At 37.4% G+C, this 25,961-nt stretch overlaps 3 protein-coding genes across 3 annotated transcripts; all 3 read left to right on the top strand.

Annotated features, from left to right (window-relative positions):
* Positions 1-304: 304 nt before the first annotated feature.
* LOC149406861 (F-box/kelch-repeat protein At3g06240-like) lies at positions 305-3,666 on the top strand. The gene is made up of 3 exons (XM_089609363.1): positions 305-439; positions 1,184-2,562; positions 2,908-3,666. Exons 2-3 carry the CDS (start codon positions 1,217-1,219, stop codon positions 2,960-2,962), a joined length of 1,401 nt encoding a protein of 466 aa, XP_089465489.1. The 5' UTR covers positions 305-439; positions 1,184-1,216; the 3' UTR covers positions 2,963-3,666.
* A 1,152-nt stretch (positions 3,667-4,818) lies between these two features.
* On the top strand, positions 4,819-6,477 carry LOC149406860 (uncharacterized). The gene is made up of 3 exons (XM_089617883.1): positions 4,819-5,429; positions 5,524-6,390; positions 6,447-6,477. Exons 1-3 carry the CDS (start codon positions 4,819-4,821, stop codon positions 6,475-6,477), a joined length of 1,509 nt encoding a protein of 502 aa, XP_089474009.1.
* A 9,549-nt stretch (positions 6,478-16,026) lies between these two features.
* On the top strand, positions 16,027-18,450 carry LOC149406859 (F-box/kelch-repeat protein At3g06240-like). The gene is made up of 3 exons (XM_089609345.1): positions 16,027-16,101; positions 16,325-17,692; positions 18,029-18,450. The coding sequence occupies exons 2-3, from the start codon at positions 16,344-16,346 to the stop codon at positions 18,108-18,110; spliced, it is 1,431 nt and encodes a 476-aa protein (XP_089465471.1). The 5' UTR covers positions 16,027-16,101; positions 16,325-16,343; the 3' UTR covers positions 18,111-18,450.
* Positions 18,451-25,961: the final 7,511 nt, after the last annotated feature.

Below are 25,961 nucleotides of genomic sequence, written 5' to 3'. Positions count from 1 at the left end.
GAATCATTACAACGTCATCTCTTATCATTGCCCATCCTCTTCCAATTTAATTAGAAAATAGTTTTCCAATGATGGTCTGTTCTGAAGTATTTAAGCTTAAATTATTTTAGCAAAACATAAAAGAAATATCTGTAATAGAAACATATAAATCTTAACAAAACTATTTCTTTATTTATTAATCTCATTTACGTTTATCTTAGTTTTTAGTATTATGTTATTATTTTAATGGTGATATTTTAAATTCAATATGCATTTTTTAATCGTTGTTATTTTACTATTTTAAACCGTAAAGAAAAATAACAAGGTTAAATTAAACATGATCTAAAATCGAAGGAGCAAACTAGTTGGAGAATTAAGAGACTGCGGAACACATTAAACAAAGAGGGTTTTACAGGTCTCTCGGTGCCCTAAATTCGAGAAAAAGAAGAAGAGAAAAAAGGTTAGAACTTCAGAGTCAATTTAATATTCGATTTGTTCTTTGATTCTTTGTTCGGAGTCGTTGGCATATATGCCTTTGCATTTCTATTTTCTGTGTTGGGGTTTTTGGTATAATCATTGACAGTTATCGATACCATTTTATTTCCGTGGTGGGTATATAAGGATTCTAAGTTCTAACACTTCTTGTCCGATTGTGTTTCTAAAACAACATTTCGCTTTGTTCTTTGATTCGTTGTTTGGCTTCGTTGACATATGTGCCTTTGCATTTCTATTTCAGAAAATAGTTATACTTCGCTAAATAGCCAACGTTCGATAAATTTTAGATAAATAGCCGTGGCTTAATATATGGAGGTGGCTATTTATCTAAGATTTACGTCTGTAAATACATAAAAATGATTATATACCTAAAACTATTTAGCGGTATCAAATGTTTAAGTTGACTATTTTTCTATTTTCTGTCGTGGGATTTTTGGTATAATCATTTACAGTTGTCGATGCCATTTTATTTCCGTGGTGGTCATATTTGGGATCTAAGTTCTAACACTTTCTTGTCCGATTGTGTTTCTAAAACAAAATTTGTCACTAAGAAATCAGGAACGACCATACTTCCGTGGTGTGTATGTTTGGGCACTAATAGTTTCTTGTCCGATTGCGTTCTTCGCTAGTTGTTTGTCTTTGAATTTGCTTCATTTGGATCGTGCCTGACTGTGCATTTTTCCTGTTTCCTGATGTGTTTTTGAAACAGAATTTGTCTCTAAAAAATCTGGAACGAACGACGATGAAGAGGCAAAAAATGTCAAAACCTTGCTCAACCCAACCGCACAACAGCGATGAAAAAAGTCAAATGTCCGGTCTTTTCATAACCGATCTTCCTTCGACCATACTCTTCGAAATCTTTCTGGAACTTCCGACGGAGAGCATTGTGATGTGCAAGTCTGTGTGCAAGGCCTGGCGTGGTATAATCTCTGGTCGCGAATTTGTGAGGACTCACTTGGCTAAAGGAAAGGAATGTACATTGATCCGGGACATTAGCCACAACAGAATCTCGAGAAGCATCTACCTTTTCGAGGACAAAGATTTCAGACCGGGGTATTGCCGGTGCAGAGCGGTTAGGGAGAAGTGTGAACTTTGCAGAGCGGTCAGCGCACCGGCGAAGCGACGACTAAAGATTCCATTGAGGAATGCCCAATATATGCTTAGCAGATTGGGTAATGTTAGCGTCGACGATGCTAAATTTTGCGTTGGAAGCGCAGACAAGAGCAAACATCATATCAGGTTGACGTCGTCCCGTGATCACAACTACGAAGTCGTGAACTCGTGCAACGGATTGCTTTGTTTGAACAAATCGTTTTTTTGTCGAGGTTCAAACAACCTGATGTTGGTCTGCAATCCGGTCACAGGCGAGTTTATGTATCTTCCGAAGAGTGCTTGGGAAGAATCTATTATTCGGCTGAAACGCTTTGGGTTTGGTTTCAGCCCGAAGCACAATGTGTACAAGGTGATCGCAATGGGCAATCACTCGAGAATGGCTCCCGAATACTTTGGGATGGCTGAGATACACACGATCGGGACAGACTCGTGGAGAAAGCTCGATTCGTGGGCGTTTGATAGAGGTTCCTTATACTCCCCGGCCTATCTTGACGGAGCACTGTACTGGATTCTCCGTAAAGAAAATGAAGACGATATCATGATTTCATTTGACTTGAATGAGGAGCGATTTCAATCTCACTCTATTCCATTTAAAGCAAATTACAGTTCGGCTTTGCGAGTTCAAGGAGGCCGTCTTCACATGAGCGATACTTCAGCCAATGGTCGAGTGCATGTATGGGTGATGAATGAAAACGGAAACCCCGAGTCTTGGACTAAATTGTTTTCCATTGATTCTATGCTACGACATTTCGACGGTCAATTAGTTTGTTCCACAAACAACGAAGTGGTAGTGATGCTCTGTCGTCATAACGGTATGTTTATGTATTTTGATGGGTCAAGAGGGCTGAATAGCATACAACTCAAGTTTCGTAGCGTTAAATCAACCTTTGAAGCTGTTGCTTTCACTCCAAGCTTCATTTCCCTCAAGGATATTGTGGGGCTGGGTAATGTTGAAGTTCACAGCATCAATTCAGGGTATAGATGTGGATTCGTTTTTTTTTATTTTTATATTTTATTTTTATTATTCTGTACTCTGCATATTTTACATAAGTTGCTCTTTTTCAGATTCTTTATCTAGTTCTTAAGCTAGCTAAACATTCATTTTCACTGAAATCTTTTTATTGCAAATTAAAGACCGTTTTGAATCTTATGATTTTAACTGGTAATGAATTAGTAGATTTTGTTACTATAGATTTGCTTTATCAACGCCCAAATTGTTTGAATATTTTGCTTCATATTGAGTGGATATATATCATATTACTTATCATATTTATATTATCAAGTCTAGTGTACTAATATTGCCTCAAACGGTTGATCTAGGTGTGGAAAGCTAAAGCTCTTTGAAGAAACCCGTCCTCTTACATTTCGAGCATGAAGCTAGTTTTGGCGTCGTCCTTTTAAGGGACCGTGAAATCTCTCGTGTTGGAAAATTAGTCGTCTCGGTTTCAGATCTTCTCTCCACTGGGATTATAACACATCAGGTTTATGGGTTCATTTAATTTTTGTCATTATGTTTCCTTCCTTCTGGTCATCGCTCTCTAAAGTAGAAACAAGAAAGAAACAAAGGTTTTTAATTTCATTACATGCGATGCGTATACGAGTTGTTAGATAGAAAGGGTATCGGTAACCTTCTCTTTCTTTTACTCGTTGCTCCGGTCGAGAGGTCCTCACACTCTGAACTTTCAGTCTCCCGAATTTCCCTGTTGCGCGCGCAACTGAAGAGTTTTCGGATCCTGAGGCTGAAATAATTATTTAATTGAGAATGTTTTGCAACTAATCCTATAGAAAGAAAAAAAAAGTAAAAAAAAAAAGAAGCTCAACCTGAGGGTTTGTGGGAACGCTGTGTGTTTAAATTCCGTGGTTGAGTCGTTGCGAATAGCCATGGAAAAGCAGGTGAGAGAGGAGAGTTGAGTCTTCGAGATTGGGAACAAGCTTCGCCCATGGCATATGAAGAGATTGTTCGATTCGCTGCAATCTAAATTTATCAGAAGCGACTGAGATTGGCAGTTCAACATTGCTTGAGTCCGTACAAATTCCAGTGAAATGCTTTTAAAATGGATTTAGGTTCAGCTCAACTTCAGTAAGCTTTTGAAGCGATCTAATAAAGTTAATAAAACGAAGAAAAGCTTTTGAAGCGATCTAATAAAGTTAATAAAACGAAGAAAAGCTTTTGAAGCGATCTAATAAAGTTAATAAAATGAAGAATTAAGGGCTATTGACATAACTAGGAGTAAATTATGGTGGTTGGACACATAACTACTTTTTTTGAAAAATGGCACATTTAGGAGAAGTCAAATGAGAGATAAATATGGTCAACTGAGAGAGGAGAAAAAATTACCCATTTTAACCTCCATTTAAATCCGTAATTACTTCAGTATCACCCTATATACCTAACCCCTATCCCTTTTCTCTTCTGCCTTCAACCGAACCCACCGAACCCAGCTCTCAACCGAACCCAGCCATCTTCGTCATCATCTTCGGCTCTCTTCTGCTAACCCAAAAAAAAACCGCCGTTTCCCATCCCAGTTTCTGCCTCGTCATCATCTTCGGTTGTCCCACCTTTGTTGCCGAGGTGTTTGAACTAAACCGCCGTGAAGAAATTTTCCGATCACCGATCATCGTCAAGTCCATCCGATGACCGGGTTGGTGTTCATACCAAAGATCTTCGCCGGATCCCTGTAAATTTCGTGCCCAGATCTGCATCAATCAATTCAATACAGGTTAGTCTCATATATTGTTGATTAAAAAAAATCCGGAACCCAGATTAAACATTACTGAGTTTAGTTACAGGGAAATCACTGAGAAATGTATGTTTTTTTTGTTTAGTTATGTTTCTGTAACTAATTCCGGTAGTTTTCTTGTGTAGTTACGTACACATAACTAACACGCCACACTGTTATGAAATGAGTGTAATTCTCTGTAACTAATAATTTTGCAGCGGCTATGAAAGGAGATATATTCACGTACGTCAAGCATAGCGGTGAGTGGCTAAGAGATGATTATTACCAGGCCGGTGTTTCGTATGCAGCTCTCATACCGCCGACGACCAAGTATGAAGATTTGACAAAAGTTCTGTTCACGTGTTCCGGGGGAAAGTTAAATCAAAACAGTCATAAGGTTGTTAGTGTGAAATATGAAACAGAAAGGGCGGTAAAACCAATAGTAATTGACTCCGACATTAGTTTGGCATGTTATTTACATATTCGGAAAGAGAAACCGAATACATCAATAATGTCTCTGGTTTTGGAGATTGAGTCATTGAAGACTTCTTCTGCGCATGTTGGTTCGACTCCGAATACCGGAGAGAGTGGTTTTCCAGGAGCAGGTCTCTTACCGCCTGTGATGAAACGTGAGTCTCCTCTGCCAGCCGGTGAACCATCTGACAGTAGTGAGAGTGATCCTCCTCCAGCTGCCGGTGAAACGAGCCAGCCCCCTTCTCCTGCCGCCGGTGAACCGAGCCAGCCCCCTCCTCCAGCCGCTGGTGAACCGAGCCAGCCCCCTCCTCCAGCCGCTGGTGAACCGAGCCAGCCCCCTTCTCCAGTCCCCGGCGAACCGAGCAGTCCTTCGCCTTCTCAAGGAGCGACAACAGTTCCATCATCGGATTCCACGCTCTTGGACGTGATGGACATACATTCTCCCATAAGGGTATGTAAAGGAGGATTGTATGCTAACAAAACCGCGTTGCAAAAACATTTGAGCATGTATGCAATCAACAATCATTTTACGTTCAAGGTTAGAACGTCTACTACACAGTATCTCCACGTGGTTTGTCGTGATGACTCTTGTAAGTGGACCGTGCGTGCAGTTAGACTGAGGAAAACACTATTATTCCATATAAGGAGGTAATACTACAAAAACAATTAGAGTAGTGTAAATCTTTCCAAGCTGTCGTCAGTTTACATGCATATAACTTGTTATTGTGCCTGATGTTTGTAGGTTCGACCCTGAGCACACTTGTGCTGCACAATACAGGCAAGGACAACATCCTCAGGCGACCATGTATTTGGTTGGGGAGGTTGTGAAACACAGACTCGTTGATCCAACATTATCACCATGTAGGCCCAAAGACATCATGGCGCACATGGAGCAGGATTACGGAGTACAATTGAATTATAAAAAAGCATGGAGGGCTAGAGAGAAAGCTTTAGAATCGTTATATGGGACTGAGGATGGATCGTTCGCAAGGTTGCCTACATTGAGGTACGTGATGGAGATGGCCAATCCAGGTTCTTCATTCGACCTTGTGACTACTGTACGTTCTCGTCGTTTTAGATACTTCTTTATATCCCTTAGCGCGTGGAAAAGAGGATGGAAATACCTTCGTCCCGTAATTATCATCGACGGAACTTTTCTGACGAATTACTACAAAGGCACGCTGTTTTCCGCCTGCGGGATGGATGCAAACGAACAGATTTTTCCACTCGCCTTTGGTGTTGGTGATTCAGAGTCTACGGAGTCGTGGGTTTACTTCTTAACACAGTTAAAAAAAGCAATTGGGGAGAGACAACACCAAGTGATTGTGTCAGATAGGAACAAAGGAATACTTCAGGCTGTTGGAAAGGTATTTAGAGAATCCGATCACGGGTATTGCATGTACCATCTACTGAAAAATGTGAGGAATAAATTCAAAGGTTTGACGAAAGAAGCGGCATGGAAATTTTCCGGTGCCGCCAAGGCGTACACTCACGTCGAGTGGGAAAGGTTTATGGGTATGCTTGATGAAGAAGATGAGGGAATCCGAACCTACCTTGAGAAGGAGGTAGGCCATGAGAAGTGGGCTCGGGCACATTTCACCGAAAAAAGGTACTCCATCATGACCTCCAACAATGCCGAATCTTTGAACTCCGTGCTTCTCAAAGCTCGGGAGTTCCCGATCGCGAAGATTTTTGATTTTTTGAGGGAGAGGATGACAAAATGGTTTTACGAAAGAAGAGAGAAAGCTCTTGGTACCATGACTGCTCTCTCTGTGGATTCGAATGCAAAGCTTATCGGGTACATCGGGCAAGCGTGTGGAATGCAGGTAATAAGTAACTAATATATACGTGTTTTAGTTACCAATACGTAACTTATAAAAGTGTTTTAGTTATATAAGTTGGTCTGGTATTTAGTTACCAATACGTAACTTATATATGTGTTTTAGTTTCTTAAAAGGAACTAAAATATAATAGTCATATGGAACTAAAACAGTTTAATTGTGATTGTGAAGGTACGACCGTCGTCGGTGTACGAGTTCGAGGTCATTGACAGGGATGGTCAGTCATGGGCTGTAAATTTGACGAATAAGACATGCACGTGTCGAATGTTTCAAGTAGACAACTTTATATGTCCTCACGGGATCGCATGTTGCCGCTTTCGGAACTATGTTGTTGAGGACTACATTTCTTTGTTTTACACTACAGAGTATTGGAAATCTTCTTATACAGGTGTAATCCATCCACACGGCAACGTTGAATCATGGTTGATTCCCGACAACGTGAAACAGATCATAGTCAAACCACCCTCAACGTACGCACGTCAGGCTGGCAGACCGAAAAAGAGAAGAATACCATCTCAAGGCGAAGGTAATACCAATGGTTGTCGAAAATGTTCTCGATGCGGAGGAGTAGGACACAATCGGGCAACTTGTCGTAGTCCAATTCCGTTGAACGAAATGCAATAATAAATTTGTTATGAACTTTTAATTTCAGTTTTATGGTGTATGTGACTTTGAATTTTACAATAAATGTAGCTTAAAATTAAATCCAACATTACTATATGAAGCACTGAATACTATTTATAATCGATCATTTAGTTACGTACATATAACTGAAATCGATAATGTAGTTACAAACAGGTAACTATTTGTTACGTACGTATAACTATAATCGATAATTTAGTTACAAACAGGTAACTATTAGTTACGTACGTATAACTATAATCGATAATTTAGTTACAAACAGGTAACTATTTGTTACGTACGTATAACTATAATGGCTAATTTAGTTACAAACAGGTAACTAACATCGATAAGTCGTTACAAACAGGTAACTAAATGTTGTTGACGGCAATAAATGCAAATGTAAACATTATGGTGTAGGGCTAACTATAAATTCCCTCAACCATAATTCTACGAAGCATTGAATGCTATTTAATATAGTCAACAATATAAATGTATCAGGTTTGAAAGCTTCCATTATCGTTATTAAATGCCCTCAACCATAATTCTAAGAAGCATTGAATGCTATTTAATATAGTCACCAATATAAAGGTATCAGGTTTGAAAGCTGCATTTGTTATTAAAGGCACTCAGCCATAATTCTTAAATCTGCATTTATTGTCGTCGTCATTATCCGATTGGGAATGGTTTTCCCTATCAGTTACGAATCGATCATTTAGTTACGTACGTATAACTATAATCGATAATTTAGTTACAAACAGGTAACTATTAGTTACGTACGTATAACTATAATCGATAATTTAGTTACAAACAGGTAACTAACATCGATAAGTCGTTACAAACAGGTAACTAAATGTTGTTGACGGCAATAAATGCAAATGTAAACATTATGGTGTAGGGCTAACTATAAATTCCCTCAACCATAATTCTACGAAGCATTGAATGCTATTTAATATAGTCAACAATATAAAGGTATCAGGTTTGAAAGCTGCATTTGTTATTAAAGGCACTCAACCATAATTCTTAAATCTGCATTTATTGTCGTCGTCGTTATCCGATTGGGAATGGTTTTCCCTATCAGTTACGAATCGATCATTTAGTTACGTACATATAACTATAATCGATCAGTTTGTTACAAACAGGTAACTATAATCGATCAGTTTGTTACAAACAGGTAACTACAGTCGATAATTTTGTTACAAACCGGTAACTACACTCGATCGTTACAAACAAGGAACTATTATTAGGAAAAGTAGGAAGTACAATTAGAAATCCGAAGAACTAGAATAACAAAGTTGAACTATTATCAGTCCTTCTTCTCCGCTTCCGAGGTTGGCGCAGAAACCTTGCCTCTAGTGTTTGGGACTTCCGCCATAGCTCCATTGGCTTTCAAAAATTCCTCCCAATTCTGGCCGAATAGTTCTTCCATCACGGACGGAGCAACCAATATGGGACTATTATCCTCACATCCTCTATTCTCCAAATATTCATTGTATTCAGCTTCTGTTAGGTCTGCCCCATACTTGAGCCTTCTTTTTGTAGAACCCGATGAAGAAGCTTCATCGCGTATTATGATTACGTTCGGAGTCGCTTTGGTCGTGTCAGGCTTTCCTTCCATTCTGAATTCTAAAAGTACTAATTCCTAGGGTTTTTTGTATATATAACGTTTTTTGGGGGCTTTTTTGGGGCTTCTTGGGCCTGAGAGACTATAAACGTCTTGGGCCTGGGAGAGGCTTCATAGTTATATGTAACTAATTTTATGAATTAGTTATATATAAGAAACTACTAAACTCTAATTTCTAGACTGTAGTTACGTATACATAACTACTATTATGATTTAGTTACAAATGAGTAACTACAATATAGATTTTAGTTGCATGTGCGTAACTAATTAACAGATAGAATTTGATAATATATAACTAATATTATGTTTTAGTTACATATGAGGAACTATTCTGAACTCATATTACGTTTTAGTTACATAATTACAAAATACTTGTCCCAAAATACAACGTCTAATCTTAAATAACACATACATACTTGTCTCCAAATATGAACCCTATATATAATTTTCCGAGTCCGAATTAACATTCGGACTTGCGTTTTTAAGTGCCCCGTGCTTATACAAGTCGATACACAGCTTCTGTCTAAACATTATCATGTCGTCTTGTTTCAGATTGGCCAATGGAGAGTAATGTACAAGAAATTCTGCAGCTTTGATGGTGAACATGCCGCAGTCACCACTACAAAAAAAGTCACCAAAGTAGTGTTGTTAGATTCAAGTAACTCATGATCACATCAATGGTATAATATGTTTCTTTCATTACCCGTTACGTTGTTGTGGCATGAAAGACGCGTACACTACGTCGAAAGACAGTGAGCTATGATATTCATCTGTGCGAATATCCCAAACTCGTTTACAGAGTATGATTGGAATCAGCTCTGCCATGTGATCGATGACAGCATATCTTCCGGTGAGCAACGAGTCGTAAACAGTGACAGACCTCTCAGGGATGGAAATCACCGCAAGGACCCAATGGTTGCCTTTGACATGGACGGGAACATATATAGTCCCGGCTTTCACCCACGGCCTTTCTGCTCTATTCCGGGGTCTCTCAGCCAGAATTTGCTCAACCAAGGCGTGTCGTCCAGTCCAATCGTAATTATCTTTATCTTTCAATTCATCCCACTCTTTGTATGTTTTTTCCACTAGCTGACAAAAGTGACTGTCCGCAGTAGTGTACCTATGCGTCACCAGTTTTGCTTTTTTCCTCAGGTAGTAGAAAGCCACATTTAAGTGCTGCAAATTAACATAAGTAACAAAAACAATGTAATTAATTATTCATACGTATCTAAATTAGAGTAATTATTTATCCATAGTTACTAAATTATAGTCATTAGTTATCAACATGTAACTAAATTATATTCATTAGTAATTCGGACGTAACTAAATTAGAGTAACTAGTTGTCCATAGTAACTAAATTCTAGTTATTAGTTATCAACATGTAACTAATCAGTTCTCCATAGTAACTAAATTATCGTAATTAGTTATACGTACGTAACTAAATTATGAGTACTTAGTTATTAGGACGCCACTAAATTAGTTATCCACATGAAACTTACGGAACCACTGAGCCAAGCTGCCGGTGTCCAAATCTTGTAGAACCAGGTCTTCTGTGAAATGACCTCTACACGAAAATCAAACACCCTTGGCCATAGTTCTTCTTCCAATTTGGTGTACATAAGCTCATCGTCAACATCAATAACCCTGTTCATCAAAACAAAAATTAATAACCACCATTCAATCATCCTCAAACAACAAATTAAACAAAGGGGACTAACTTCTTTAATCCCTTCAACACCCACTCCTGCATTACTGGCACATCGCCATCGTTCGGGGGCGCGAATGGGTCCGCCAGTGGATGCTTTAAAGGTTTGGGCCGCCCTCTTGTGAACTTTGAGTAGATCTTCGGCTCTACTGTTGGCGTAAAATGTATTGGCGCCCGCCTTACACGTGATTGTCTTTCCGGTGATTCACAAAGGGAAATCACCTGGTCAGTGGTCACCTCAGATGCCTCTCCATCCACTGTTTGAGATCTTTCGGGTACAGTGAAATTACATTCAGATCCCGACATGGCATAAGACTCAACCCCTCCATAAGAATATGGTTGAGGAGAGCGAATAGGTCCTAGTGTGGCCGATATGCCATCACTGTCGTTGTCGTCTGAGTCAGACGCTTCAACGCCACCTTTACCTCCCCCACCACCACCAGGACACTCACTATCAGTTGTTTTATCTTCTTCTGTCTTGCACAATCCCTCATCGTTGTGTGTCTTGCGGGTGTCGTTGTGGTTCCCTCCTTTTTTGTCCTCTTCGTCGTCGTCTTTTTTTTGGACTGAATCTTCTTTGCACTTCGTAACCAACTCCTCCTCATTATCATCTTCTTCCCTCTTTCCATTTTGGTTATCTTTCTCTGTTTCTTCTTCTCCTTTCTCTTTCTCTAATGCTATCTTTTCTTTCCCATCTTTCTCTTTTGGTTGTTCCTTTTCTTCTTGCTCTTCTTTCTCTTCTCTCGCTTCTTGTTGCTCTTCTTTCCCATCTTTCTCTTTTGGTTGTTCATTTTCTTCTTGCTCTTCTTTCTCTTCTCTCTGTTGTTGTTGCTCTTCTTTCTCTTTCTCTTCCTCATGGTCACGTTTCCGTCTCTCCTCTGACAGCTTCTCTGCCTGGTCCTCCATAAGCTTTTCCTTCGCAGCCTTTTGTGCCGAGAAGGTGGTCAGCGTATCCAGGACAAACTTCATGTCCTCTGATATCCTTTTGATCTCTCGATGAAGATCAATGAAATCAGTATGCATGTTACTGAACTCTTTCTCCAGATTGGCTAATCTATCCTGAAACAACGTCATTACCAATGTGATTTAGTTACATACACGTCACTACAATCTGTAAATTAGATACATACAACTCACTAAAATCTGTAACTACAATAGAAACAAGTCACTAATATAATAAATTAGTTACATACACGTCACTACAATCTGTAAATTAGATACATACAACTCACTAAAATCTGTAACTACAATAGAAACAAGTCACTAATATAATAAATTAGTTACATACACGTCACTACAATCTGTAAATTAGATACATACAACTCACTAAAATCTGTAACTAAAATAGAAACAAGTCACTAATATAATAAATTAGTTACATACACGTCACTACAATCTGTAAATTAGATACATACAACTCACTAAAATCTGTAACTAAAATAGATACAAGTCACTAATATTATAAATTAGTTACATACACGTCACTACAATCTGTAAATTAGATACAAACATCCACTAAAATCTATAACTTAGATACAAACATGTCACTAAAATCTATAACTTAGTTACATACAAGTCACTAAAATGTATAATTTAGTGACATACATGTCACTAAAATCTATAACGTCGTGACATACATGTCACTGAAATCTATAACGTAGTTACATGTATGTCACTAAAATGTATAATTTAGTGACATACATGTCACTAAAATCTATAACGTAGTTACATACAAGTCACTAATGATCATGTCACTAAATTACCTCATGATCAGCACAGGAGTTTTCATTCTCCGCAAATGTTTTCAATTTCTTTCGACTGCGACTAATGGTTGAGTCGGGCTGAGAGGGGGGTTGTACGATGTCACTCCCAATGGCTCTAAACTCAACCTGGAAAACATTATAAACACTTCTTAGGATCTGTGCATAAACTATGGTACCTCTTGAAATGTAAATTTTGGTACCTCTTGTAACCGAATGGACTGCAATGCAGATTCGGATACTCTGGCGGAAGAAGACCATCGCAGAATCAACGGTCTAGCATCGTCTTTAAATACTGTGCATAAACCCAAAGACTCCAATTTGGGTATACACTCGTACGCCCATACCTGCAAAGGTAGCAGGAAGGCCTCGAAATGAACCTTTTTGGTTTTGGATGGGCTACTTGGGCTGGCAGCTTTCTTCACAAAACTCCTCACGGTCAGCATGAAGTGATCCCATACAACATTTCCCCAGGGGAATCCGTTGAATGTAGCCGGATCATCAACCATCTTTATGTATGATTTGTTCTTCATGGCAACTGTTCGTTGGCCCGGGAGAAGCACATTGTAGAGGAAGTGGAGAAGAAGAAACCGGACTCGCTTCTCAACGTCATTCCAGTCCGTGCTGTCCTTGATGAGTGCTGCAATGTTGCCCCGAGTGGCAAGTGCCCCTTGCTTGAAGGTTTCAACATATAGACCCCCTGGTGCAACCTGGTCGTACTCCGTCGCCTTGTACGACTCATCTACTCGGAGACCTGTGATAAGACTGAAATCTTCCCTGGTGAACTCCCTAGGGACGCCACCAATCTCTATATGTAATCTATCTTCTGCTTTGGGAAGTCCGTCAAAGTAACCCGTCCTCATCATAAGGTTACTGAGGATCTTAGACGAGCGGGTTATCGAGGGCATCTCCAAAAAATGGCCAAAGCAGGACTCTCTAAACAGGTCTGATTCCTGTTTCGACATGGCAGCTTCTTCAACGAAAGACATGACGTTCCCGTGGAAGTTGAAGTTGAACTGCCCCACAGAATCATCCGTCACGTATCTAGTCCAACCCTATAAATATATACATAAAAACCAGTAACAATTAGTTACATTTAACAAAAAAAACAGTAACGTCACAAAAAATGGTCTCCATCCATGGGTCTTCGAAATCAAACTTCTAGTCACAATCAAATTCCAACATCATTACAACCAATCCAAACATGCACCCAAACAAGTTTTGAAAAAACTACCTAAACTCACTCACCGGAATTACGAGTAAATTATCCTATACAAACAAATTTCAACATCTCTACAACCGATCCAAACATGCACCCCTATAAGTTTCGCAAAAATGACCTCAACACACCTGAATCAGGTTTTCCTGCCTCTGATTAACGTCACAGTAGGAATCGGACTCCTCACCGTCGCTCGCTCTCCGACGCTTTGAATTTGGGGTTCTATTTGCTGGACTCTTTTTCTTTGACCTAGATGACTCCGCCTCAGTTTTCTTCTCCGTCGTTTTCTTCATCGGCGACGAAGCGACCCTAACACTCCGCCGCGGTGGCGTTTGATCGGGAAGTTTGGATTTTTGGTTTTTTTGGGAGTTTCCATCGCCTTCTACCAGTTTTCTTTTCTTCATTTTTGGGTAATCTCTTTTCGTCATTTTGGGTATTCTGCAAATGGTATGGGGTTCGAACAAGGACAATGGTGGTTGAACTTGGTTCGCGATTTGGGTTCGCGACTGCTTGAACTTAGGTTCGCGATTTGGGGATTTCGCGATTTGGGGGTTTGCGATTTGGGGATAAAGCAGAGATCGTGGGAGAGAAACAGGAAAAAGGGGATAAACCAGAGATCGTGGGAGAAACAGGAAAAAGGAGAGGGAGGTGACGATGAATGTGAAGGACTCGGCGGCGGTTTCCTTGGTTACGTTGAATCGGTGGAGAAAGAAATGAAGAGGAAAATGAACAGTCGCGGGATAACAAACGTTTATATAGAGGGAAACAAATTGGGGATAAGGGCATATTTGTAATTGTACACATCAAATTCAAATACCTACTCCTAGATGTGCCATTTTTCAAAAAAGATAGTAATGTGTCCAAATCTAATAATTTACTCCTACTTGTGGCAATTTCTAAAAAAACAAAAGAGAGATGAGAAATGAAAACCTGGTCCGGAAGATGATGAGAAGAAATCCAACGCTGCTTATGGTTTTGTTCTTTTACCTCTTAAATTAGAGACTAAATACTTTATTTTTCTCTCACAAGTAGACTAATTAAAATAAAATAAAAACAAAAAATGTAATTTTTCCATCATTGAAGTTTATGATAATTTTTCTACAAGTTTAATCACATTCCGAGATCTATTTTGCCTTATTACCTGAAGTTTTTTTAGTCCAAAATACTAATCATGGATAAATATATTCAATCTTATTTATATTTATTCTTCTTTAAATGACTCCACCTAATACCTCTTTTTATTCATTATTTGACTTATAGTCAATGCACTGACTCGAACCATTGATACACTCTAACAAATTCACAACGACAAGTTGATCGAAAAAAAATACAAATCATTACAATTCGTCTGAAGAAACTAATGGGGTGATGGTAAAAATGATTGATCCTCAAAGTAGATAAATAATAATGTTTTTGGCGACTGTAGAGGTCGTGAGGGGAGGTCTTTCGTAACCTCCCACCGGTAAGTTGTCTCATGGACATGCGTCCTCTTAGAAGATGGATTGAGTGCTTCGAAAATCGTATAGGTAGCAGGTCTAGATATCGAAGGGTGTGTTGGACAAGATGAGTTGCGGTCTCGCGGTTTAGGCGTTGCATGGTCGAGGCGCCATAATAGGTGTCAAGGAGGGGCATCAAGTATAACATAGTCCAAGGTGTTGGACGAGACTGGATGCGCTTTGGAGACTGATCATTCCAGGGCAGCTGAAACAAAGCAATTCGATGCGTCAGACAACACTGGCTGTGATTGTGGCAGACGGTGAGCATTATAGGGAGATGTATGTGTCAATCTTGAGTGAGGTAAACGTCGAGCGGGTCTTGAGCTGGGTCTCGATCTTTTGGACGGGCAACACTAGTCGGATGTGTGTGCTGCTGGTTGTGGCAGATGCAAGGGCACCATACTAGTAGGCATCGAACATTGGGCGTACAGACACCAAATACTCGGATGTGTAATGCATGAGCACCGAAAGAAGAGTACTAAACTTAATGCGAGAGTTGGCTAAGTGTACTCGTATGCGGCTAGACACTTTAATAAATTAAAATAAAGAGAAATTAATTTAATTATGCCTAGTCTTTTCTAATTAAATTAGAAAAAAATTTAAATGTTTGGAATATTTAAGATTAAATTAATCTTGCAAAATATAAAAGATATTTTTGTAATATTTTATTGAACTCACGATTTCCACTTTGGAGGTGGTGTGAAATTATTATTAAGCTATGCTAGGAATCACAAATATATATGTAGTATAAACATATAAAATTTCAATAAAAATTATTTATTAATCTATTATTCTCAGGTGGTGCTAGTTGCTACTTGCTAGGCATTCATTTATCTATAATTCTCATTTAAGTTTATCTTAGTTTATATTATTATATTATTATTTTAATGGTGATAGTTTTATTGTTTTTTTTAATCGTTGTAATTGTAGTGTTTTAAACCGTAAGTTAAAACGAAAAAAGGTCAAATTAAACATAAACTGAAGGAGAAAACTACTCTTAAGATTACTAGAGTAAAGACTACAGAGCACGAACACAGAGGAAGCGAAAAAAAGGTTAGAACTTCAGGGTCTAATTGATCTTTGCTTTGTTCCTTGATTCGTTGTTCGGCTTCGCTGACATATATGCCTTTGCATTTCTATATTTTCTGGTTTTTTGGTATAGAAATAATCATTTACAGTTATCGATGCCATTTTATTTTCGTGGTGGGGACATTAGGGTTCTAAGTTCTAACACTTCTTGTCCGATCGTGTTTCTGAAACGAAATTTGTCTCAAAGAAATCAGGAACGACCGACGATGAAGAGGCGAAGAAAGTCAAAACCTTGCTTAACCCAACCGCACAACAGCGATGGAAGTACTCAAACGTCCGGTCTTTCCATAACCGATCTTCCTTCGACCATACTCGTCGAAATCTTTCTGAAACTTCCGACGGAGAGCATCGTGATGTGCAAGTCTGTCTGCAAAACTTGGCGTGGTATAATCTCCTGTCGCGAATTCGTCAGGACTCACTTGGCTCAAGGAAAGGAATGTTCATTGATCCGCGACATAAAGGACGAAAGAATCTCGAGAAGCTTCTACTTGTTCGAGGACGAAGAGTTCAGACCGAGGTATTGCCGGTGCAGCGATATTAAGAAGAAGTGTAAACTGTGCCGGGTCAGCAAACTTGTGAAGCGACGACTAAAGATTCCGTTGAGGAATACCCAAGAGATGCTTAGCAGATCGGGCGATGTTAACATCGACGATGCGATGTTTTGCGTCGGAGGAAGCGCAGACAAGAGCAAACATCGTATCAGGTTGAAGTCATCCCGTGATCACAGCTACGAGGTCGTGAACTCGTGCAACGGATTGCTTTGTTTGAACAGATCGCGATGGAGTCGAGATCATAACATCCCGATGGTGGTCTGCAATCCGGTCACTGGCGAGTTTATCCATCTCCCGAGGAGCGGTTGGGAAGATTATAGTTTTTTCCCGAAGCGCGTTGGGTTTGGTTTCAGTCCAGAGCACGATGAGTACAAGGTGGTTAGGGTGGTTAGTCACCCTAGATCGGCTTCCGAATCGGGCTACATTCATGTGCCGGAGATACACACGATCGGGACGGAATCGTGGAGATATCTCGATACGTGGGCATTTGAAGGTTTCTTAGGCTCCCCGGCCTATCTTGGCGGAGCACTGTATTGGATTCTCCGTAAAAGAAATGAAGACGATATCATGCTTTCTTTTGACTTGAACGAGGAGCGATTTCAAGCTCACTGTATTCCATTTAAAGCAAATTATAGTTCGACCTTGAGAGTTCAAGGAGGCCGACTTCACTTGAGCGATACTTCAGCCGCTGATGGTCAAGTGCATGTATGGGTGATGAATGAAAACGGAAACCTCAAGTCTTGGACTAAATTGTTTTCCATTGATTCTCAACTACAACCTTACAACCGTCAATTAGTTTGTTGCATAGACAACAAAGTGGTAGTTATGCGATCTCGTGATCGTGACCTGTTTGTTTACATGGACGGGTCAAAAGGACTAAATATCTTACAACTAAAGTTTCGTGGCGTTAGATCGAACTTTGAAGTTGTTGCTTACACTCCAAGCTTCATTCGCCTTCAGGATATTGTGGGGGGTAATGTTGAAGTTCTCGGCATCAATTCAGGGTATAGATGTGTATTTATTTTTATTTTATTAGGCTATACTCTGCATAAATTACTTAAATTGCTCTTTTTCAGATTCTTTATTTGTTCTAAAGCTAGGTAAGCATTCATTTTCACCGAAATCTTTTTCTTGCAAATCGAAGACCGCTTTGAATCTTATAATTTTAACCGGTAATGAATTAGTACAGTTGCCTATTATAGATTTACTTTATCAATGCTGAAATTGTTTGAGCTTCATATTGAGTGGATATATATTGTCTTCTTATCATATATATATATATATATATATATATATTATCAAGTCTAGTATACTAATATTGCGTCAAACTGTTGATCCAGATGTGGAAAGCTAAAGCTCTTAGAAGAAACCCGTCCTCTTACATTTCGAGCGTTGAAGGTAGTTGCAGCGTCGTCTTGTTAAGGGACCTTGAAATCTCTCTTTTTTTTGGAAGTTAGTAGTTTCAGTTTCAGATCTTCTCTCCACTGGGATTATAACACATCAGGTTGATGGGTTCATTTTATTTTTGTTATTATGTTTTCTTTCTCTCGTCATCACTCTCTAAAGTAGAAACGAGAAAGAAACGAAGGTTATAAATTTCATTACGTGCGATGCCTAAATGCGTTATTAGATAGAAAGCGTATCGGTATATAGTATCAGTATTGGAAAGAAAGAGTATTTTGTTGTGGTTTATGATTCCATGTCCGGATTTTTAAAATCTGTATAAAACTGTGTATTGACACGTTATGATGTTTTTCGTGAAGCTGCGTATACAAGTCTGAACTAGTTTAAGCTCAATGATTTATGAATTAATGAGGAGTTGTTTTTCGTTAAGCTCAAGATCCACGAGTTTCTATTTCCTGTCGAAGCTTTTGATCCCACATTTTCTGTCATGAATATATTTTACCTAAGGTTTGTTTAATAATTGGAAAAATAATGGTCATGATTTGTTATTGCACAATGCAAAAATAAAGAATTGAAACATACGCTCACATCTTCTGTGCAGTCGGAAGTTTTGATATTAAAAGTGCAGGGGTGTGCAATTCAAAAAAACCGGACTGGACCACCGGTTTAAACGATTTTTATTCAATTTGGTCCGCTCTAGTTTCTTAGGTCGGACTGAAAATAGCCTAGTCCGGTTTCAGAAATTGAAATCGTGGATTAGATCAGACCAAACTTGTCCTATTTTTCTAGGAAAATGTATAAGAGTAAAAGTGGATTAAGAAAAATATATGCTTAAACCAAGGAAAATAAACAAGGTCAAAGTAAAAATTACTAAAAACTGAAGTCTTATGAAAATATGACCTGAATTTTCTTATAAGGAGTGACTCATTGATAACAAATTTAAATCTCTAACCTTCTTCTTGAATATAAATCATAATAACACACAAATGTCCTTATTTTTAAATCAAACAATAATAAATTAATAAAAAAAAAACAAAAAATTGGCTACTTAAGCCACCTAAACTATAGGAATTGTAAATTAGCCAACCTTTAGTAAATACTTTGTAAATAGCCAACTTGCATACGTGGCAGCCTATTAACTACATTTTTTATATGTTTGGCTGGATTAAATAAGTCTTTTATTAATCTGTTAATAAGTTAACTTGGCTATTTACAACAAATTAACGAAAGGTGGGCTATATCCCAATTCACTGTAACCGTATGGTTATATAACTTAATAACCCTAAAAAAAATACTTAAATTACATTATTTTAATAAGAGGCAATTAGACTTGTACACCAACAACTAGGGTTGTACAAAACCCAACCAAAAATCGGATAATTGAATTAATCTAAAACCGAAAATCTGTGCCACGTCATGTAACTGAAACTCGGATTCGGATAACCAATTCAGTTTAAAACTTGGACTGGATATCGGATTTAAATTTTGAAAAAATCGGATATTAAATCGATTATTTTTTATTAAAAATAAAAATATAAAATAAATAGTCACGCTAGGATCGTATGATTCATTTTTACTCGGATTTGATCATTGTTATAATTTTATAACCACTAGTTTTAAAGTGATTATGAATTTTAAGAACCGGATAATCAGTCTCTTTAAACTAGTTTTTAAATTGGATCCGGATATTAAAGAACCGGATAACTGATTTTGAGAATCGGGTATTAAAACTTGATATTGGATTTAAAAAACTGGATAACCGAATTTCAGTTTTACCATTTCCAAGTTGTCATATTGGTTCTACTCGTGTGTTTTACCATGTCCAGCTATTTTATCGTCAAGTTAAAAAACATCATCATTTTTATATTTGATTTATACATAATATATATATATTTTTTTTTTTTGCTTTAAACATGATATAAATGTTTAAGATATTCTAAATGTAGTGGCAACATTAATAAATAAAAATCATTATGAATTACCACTAAATTTAACATGTTATTCTGCTAAAATTATAAAAGTAACAACAATTATGATGCTAATAATAATAATGACATTCTTCTTAATCAAAATATAAAATCATTCTTGGTCAAACCAATCTCTACTAGTTAAATTTCTTATATATCATCATCAAATTTTTGAAACATCAGTTTTTGTTTGACGAAAAATGTATTTATTATTCAATCAACTGTTTTTCTTCAATATATTTTTCTCATATAAATAATGATTTTATATATTATTCAATGTATTGCATATTTATTATAAACCATAACAAGATTAACATAAAAACCATTCAAGTGAAACCAGTACATATTAGTCAAATATTTGATATGTCATTCATTATTATTATAATTGTTTGTAGATATTCAACTGGTCAAAATCAAGCTTATAAATGGTCCGAGCGGTCTTACTGAATTGTTTACAGATTCTACTGGTTTTGTTAATTATAATATGTAGATATCCAAGTGTCCCAAGTTTAATTAGTAAAAGATTTGACCATATGTACTGGGTATACAATACCGGGTTCGACTCGTCCTAATTAGTATAACTTGTAAACATCAAGATGCTCCAAGTCTAATATATAAGGCTCGACCGATCGTATTTGTATTGTTTTCATAATATAATTTATAAATCTGTAATAAAATGTTTAATGCTTATGACATTTAAATAAAGAGATGTAATAATTTGAGTTGGTATCTACTAAATTTAGAGGAAAAGTTACAGTGGTCAACTGGCTAAACTGGAAGTAGTCCAGTCGGACAAGTCGTACAATTCGGATAATTAAGTCAAAATAGCCGATTCAGCAGAGTGAAATAATGATTAAAATTTCGGAAAAAGTCGAGGAAATGTCGTCGGAATTGCGTTTTTTGAAGGAGTCCAGCGAAAAAAATAGGAGGGTACGTGCAAAAACCGATTTCGTGTCATGAATCCGGTCGAACCGGACCGGATTCCATCGGACCATATCCCTTTTTGAGTATAAAGGAAATGGGCTTGTTTTCGGGGAAACCTACCATCCCGCTTCAATTTTTGACGAAACCCTCCCGACCCGATTTCCGTTTTCTCTAACCTTCGTTTGCTCAAATCCTGCCCTCGTCTCGAGATTTCCGGCAAAGTGACTGCGTTTCCCCGAGGATCTCGTTCGTCGCTGCCTTCGTTTTTCAAGATTCCGAGGTTTCCGAGAGGTAAGTGTCTAGGGTTTCGGAGATTTGGGGATTTTTCAATTTTTTCAAAAAATTATGTTTTAATCCTAGAATATGACGATGAATTGACTAATTTGATGGTGAATTGATTATTATTGTCATGATTATGTTGAATTTAAATTAATTTGGGGATGATTTGATGATTGTGATGGTGATTATGTTGAATTCAAATTAATTTGATGATGAATTGTTGATTGTGATCATGATTATGTTGAATTAAAATTAATTTGATGATGAATTGATGATTGTGATGGTGAATATGTTGATTTGAGATGAGTGTGATGCTGAATTGATGATTACGATAATGAATATGTTGATGAATTGATGATTATGATTATGAATATGTTGATGAATTGATGATTATGATAATGAATTGATGATTCAGATGATGAATATGTTGATTTTAGACTAGTATGATGACAAATTGATGATGAATATGTTGATTTTAGATTATTATGATGATGAATTGATATTTATGATTATGAATATGTTGATAAATTGGTAATTATGATTATGAATATGTTGATGAATTGATGATTATGATGATGAATATGTTGATTTCAAATGAATATGATGATGGATTCATGATTATGATGATGAAGTATGGTGTCCGATCCGGCACTGGAGTAATGCGAGCCCGTCGAAGGACGACCGAATGCAAGAAAATGCAAATTTTACGGGTACATCATTGGCGGTGGTGGAATCACGTGTGTGAAAAATCACTTGACGAACATAGACAATACAAATAGTGTGAAGATGTGCGACAAGGTTCCTCATGAAGTACATGAGGAAATGCAGGAGTTACTCTACGTACGCTCTCAAAAGAAGAAGGAACGTGAGAGTTTGTGTGAGTCGATGCGAGCTGACCTCCGAAAAAGTCTAGGGGGACTCTGATGAATTAATAGATGAAGGTCCCGGTGGATCTTCGGGGCCTTCTGATCCAAGAAGATCACACTCCGGGGTTAAGAGGCTGGCCAAAGCCGTCGATCGATTCTTCATTCACGAGTGACGAGACACTCAAGACACTCCACATATAATTAATTATTAATTAGTGTGTTTTATATTTTTTTTCGTACGTGTTGTAATCAAGGTTTGATTTGATGGTACTTTATGTTGAATTATCTTGGTTTGAACTTTGTGTTTATATTTTTTTGTTGTACGTGTTGTAATCAAAGTAATTTGTTTGGCAAATATGAAAAATATGAAAAAGTATGTTTATTTTTGCAAAACATTTGTCTGAATACCCATCGGTTTCCTACATTTTTCTGAATACCCCTCGGTTTCTACTACGGTGAGCGTTTTTCCCCCAAAATTGAAGTCCCGGTATGGTAACGATAACAGTAACGGTAAGGCGATCCTTGGTGTGGGCCAACTTTCTCATTGCTTTGGTCAGACACTATTGGCATTGGTTCCCACAAGAAGAGTAATAGTCATAATTTATATACATTTGATGTAATAAAGTCTTACGAAGACTCTTGCTTGTAACTGCTGAATAATTAATAAAGAGTTGAAACTTTCATTCATTCTTCCTTGTTTGTTTGAAGCTTTATGATAAACCTTAGTCTTTAGTCCTTAAACAAACCTAACAACAAATGAAGAGTCAAATATAGATTTGCATGAACAAACTCTTCATGGTTTACTTAAAATGGTAATTTTGTAAATCCTCATCTAGTTGATGATATTCATGAAGGGTAAACATAGATAATATTCAATGGATCTAGTCATCACAATTAAGTAGAATTCTTGAGTAGAAAATATATTCATTTTAACCGAGAGATTTCAGTGTCAACTCTTTAGTGGAGTCAGTTGACATTAAGCTAGAACTTGGAAAAGGTTTTTGAACTTTTGAGTCCAAGTATGCTAGCTCAAGCTTTGTTAATTTGGATCCATGAGGTCACTACCACAAGTCATTAGAGTAGGATTAGTTAAACTATAAACTAAGTCAAAACAAGTTCAACTGTTGAACTAGACAAGTTTTACGAAAATTGTCTAAAAGGTAATTTTGTCCATTAGGATATAAGATGGTATGAATTTCAATAAATAAGTTTTTGTTTACATTGTCATATGATGACAATGAAATAGACCACACGGCCACAATGAAGGTATTTGGGCCTTGAGGATTGAATTTCATTTCATGGAATTTTATGTGAAAATTCTACATGAGCTTTTCTTATATTGCCATGAACAAATAAAGAAACATCTAGAAGCATGTCCTAGAAGCTCAAAACCGTCCACTATCAAGAGAGAAAGAGAGTTTATTTTGTGCATTGATGTATGAAGATACTTGCTAAAAGAAAAAGAGGAAAAAAATCCATAGCATTATGCTATGAGATGAGCGGCAAGCAATGAGAGAACAAATGAGGAAACAAATCCAATGGCTTATGGCAATGAGTTGCACGCCGAAATAGGAGAAGAGGAAACAAGGGATTTGCTCATGAATATGTGATATTCAATAGAAAAGAGGAAATTACCTCTTCAAGGCAATCCCTCCTCCTATAAATACCACGCCTCATTCACAATGTTCAACACACAAGTTTTAGAGATTGAGAGCTTCTCTCTCTAGACTTGGTCGCCTCTCTCTCTCTCTCTCTCTCTCTCTCTCTCTCTCTCTTCTCTCTCTCTCTCTCTCTCTCTCTCTCTCTCTCTCTCTCTCTCTCTCTCTCTCTCTCTCTCTCTCTCTCTTCTTGTTCTTTTGTTTTGGCACCTAGGTCCTCATTAGACCTAATGTTTTATTTTAGCTCTTTGGCTCAAAGACAAGTTCTTGAGTCATAGTGTTTAAAAGTGCCCACACACTAAATCCTAACCATACTCGAAAAACTCTAGTGGTAGAAATGTTCGTGGTTACTCATAGGTTCAAGAAGACTCGAGGGAGGCAAGCTTAGTGGGGAGACGTAAGTTTCAACATTTCCAAAGGCTTCTCAACGCTCAAGCTTCTAACGAGGTTGGTACCGAGTGAAAACTCAAAGTAGTTTTTAAAATTTTAAATTATACGCTCGTGCACTTTGTCTAGGTAGTAAAATCGTTTTACGAGTTTTTAAAGAAATTTTTATATTCCGCCGCTTGCTAGAAGCGATAATATTTTCTTAATCCTAGATTTATTCTAACAGACACTACATCAATAATCAGAGTATGTACAAAAGGTGACTAATGAAACAATAATTTTTTTTAATCAGATTGTAATAGTTTAATAAATAAATAATAATAAATATAGATAGTAATTTGTTTTATTTTTAATCATCTATGATTTTTCTTTACATATATATATATATATATATATATATATATATATATATATATATGTAACATTATTTCCGTCGGCATTTTTATGATTTATCGAAATTTTCGTCGACACAATTTTTTCAAATTTCCACATTATTTCCATTGAAATTTCCATCGGCCACCACAATTTTCAATTTTTTGAATCATCGGCATGAAATCGACAATCGGCATTTCAATCATTCAGGTGAATATACAATTCCATGTTCATACCCAAACAATGCTTTTACACTAGTTTTCTTTCATTGTAAGATTTAACATTTGGTGAAATATGAATTCTAACAAGGTAATGTTACATTAAGAAAATAAACTGAAACATACTTCATGATCATGCTCTTATCTGGTTCAGTTTATTTATGAAATACGTTAATAAAAAGTATTTATTAATATGTGAGTGGCTGATTTATGGCTAAAATTTGAGTGGGGTCCACTCATCGAAATTGTTTAATTCCACCGTATTCTCATTGCTCGTTGCGATGAGTATATGATTGAATATTTATTTGTCAAAATCAATCTATATTGAATGAGAAATTGAAGCTCAAAGTACCATTAATTGTGAAGGAAACATGAGAGTGTTGTGGTTGGGAGTACTCTTACAAGAGTGCCACATAGAAGAGATATGGGGACTTTGTGTGAGCTTATATACCAAATTTGGTCAAAAGGGTTTGGGTTCTCAATGGTGATCTAGTTTTGTAGAGGCGCAAGGGCTTAGCGAAGCTCAAGTCCACCACACACATGTGGGCCATCGCTGACATCCGTCGTGTTGAGCCGAGCTTAGCTCGTGGTCTAATTTTTTTGTTGGCCGTTTTTATTCTTTCATAATTTATTTATTTAATTAATAAATAAATATTAATTGGTTTTATTGCATGGTGTGTAATCGAGCAAGCAATAAGTGGACTGTTTTCAACTTTGTAACTGTGCATTCATTGGCCTGTGCGTTTTGGGTTTAAACCTGCCATAATTAACGAGCATTAAGGAGCCTTAATGGCTATAAACGCTGGCTGAAACGTTTGTAACTGAATAGCTTGGCTCTCCTATATAAGGAGACCTTGGCTTCTCATTTCAACACACCGAAAGCAAGTCTCTCATAGCTTTTCTCTCTTCCTCCCATAAATTATTTTCTTTTGCAGTCCAGTGATAGTTCTGACTCCTTGCTCCAGTTCGCCAAAGTCGAGTCTTGTTGTGTCAAAACTCGTCTTGTCCGCCGTTGTATCCTGGGAGGTGGTTGCTCGTCGTTTCTTTAAGGAGACTATCCAACAGCCCTCAGCCTTTCCTTCCGTTTTTATCTATTCCAGTTGAGGTTTCCATCCGGTTTTGTTTTGTTCTTGTCCAATTCTATTATTTTTCATTTTATAATTTGTCTACTAATTTTCTGAAAATATTATTCAGAAAT

Source organism: Urtica dioica, chromosome 1, assembly GCF_054948205.1.
Source record: "Urtica dioica subsp. dioica isolate 48M chromosome 1, U.dioica_male_clone48M_v1_H2, whole genome shotgun sequence".
Classification (NCBI taxonomy): Eukaryota; Viridiplantae; Streptophyta; class Magnoliopsida; order Rosales; family Urticaceae; genus Urtica; species Urtica dioica.
Note: the sequence above shows the minus strand (reverse complement) of the source record. Positions and strands in the feature narration are given on the sequence as shown.

Coding starts and splice junctions, on each gene's coding strand:
- LOC149406861 (XM_089609363.1), top strand. CDS start 1,217: ATGAAGAGGCAAAAAATGTCAAAACCTTGCTCAACCCAACCGCACAAC. Junction 2,563..2,907: donor GTTCACAGCATCAATTCAGG/GTATAGATGTGG, acceptor CGGTTGATCTAG/GTGTGGAAAGCTAAAGCTCT.
- LOC149406860 (XM_089617883.1), top strand. CDS start 4,819: ATGTCTCTGGTTTTGGAGATTGAGTCATTGAAGACTTCTTCTGCGCAT. Junction 5,430..5,523: donor CTATTATTCCATATAAGGAG/GTAATACTACAA, acceptor TGATGTTTGTAG/GTTCGACCCTGAGCACACTT. Junction 6,391..6,446: donor GCACATTTCACCGAAAAAAG/GTACTCCATCAT, acceptor TGCTTCTCAAAG/CTCGGGAGTTCCCGATCGCG.
- LOC149406859 (XM_089609345.1), top strand. CDS start 16,344: ATGAAGAGGCGAAGAAAGTCAAAACCTTGCTTAACCCAACCGCACAAC. Junction 17,693..18,028: donor GTTCTCGGCATCAATTCAGG/GTATAGATGTGT, acceptor CTGTTGATCCAG/ATGTGGAAAGCTAAAGCTCT.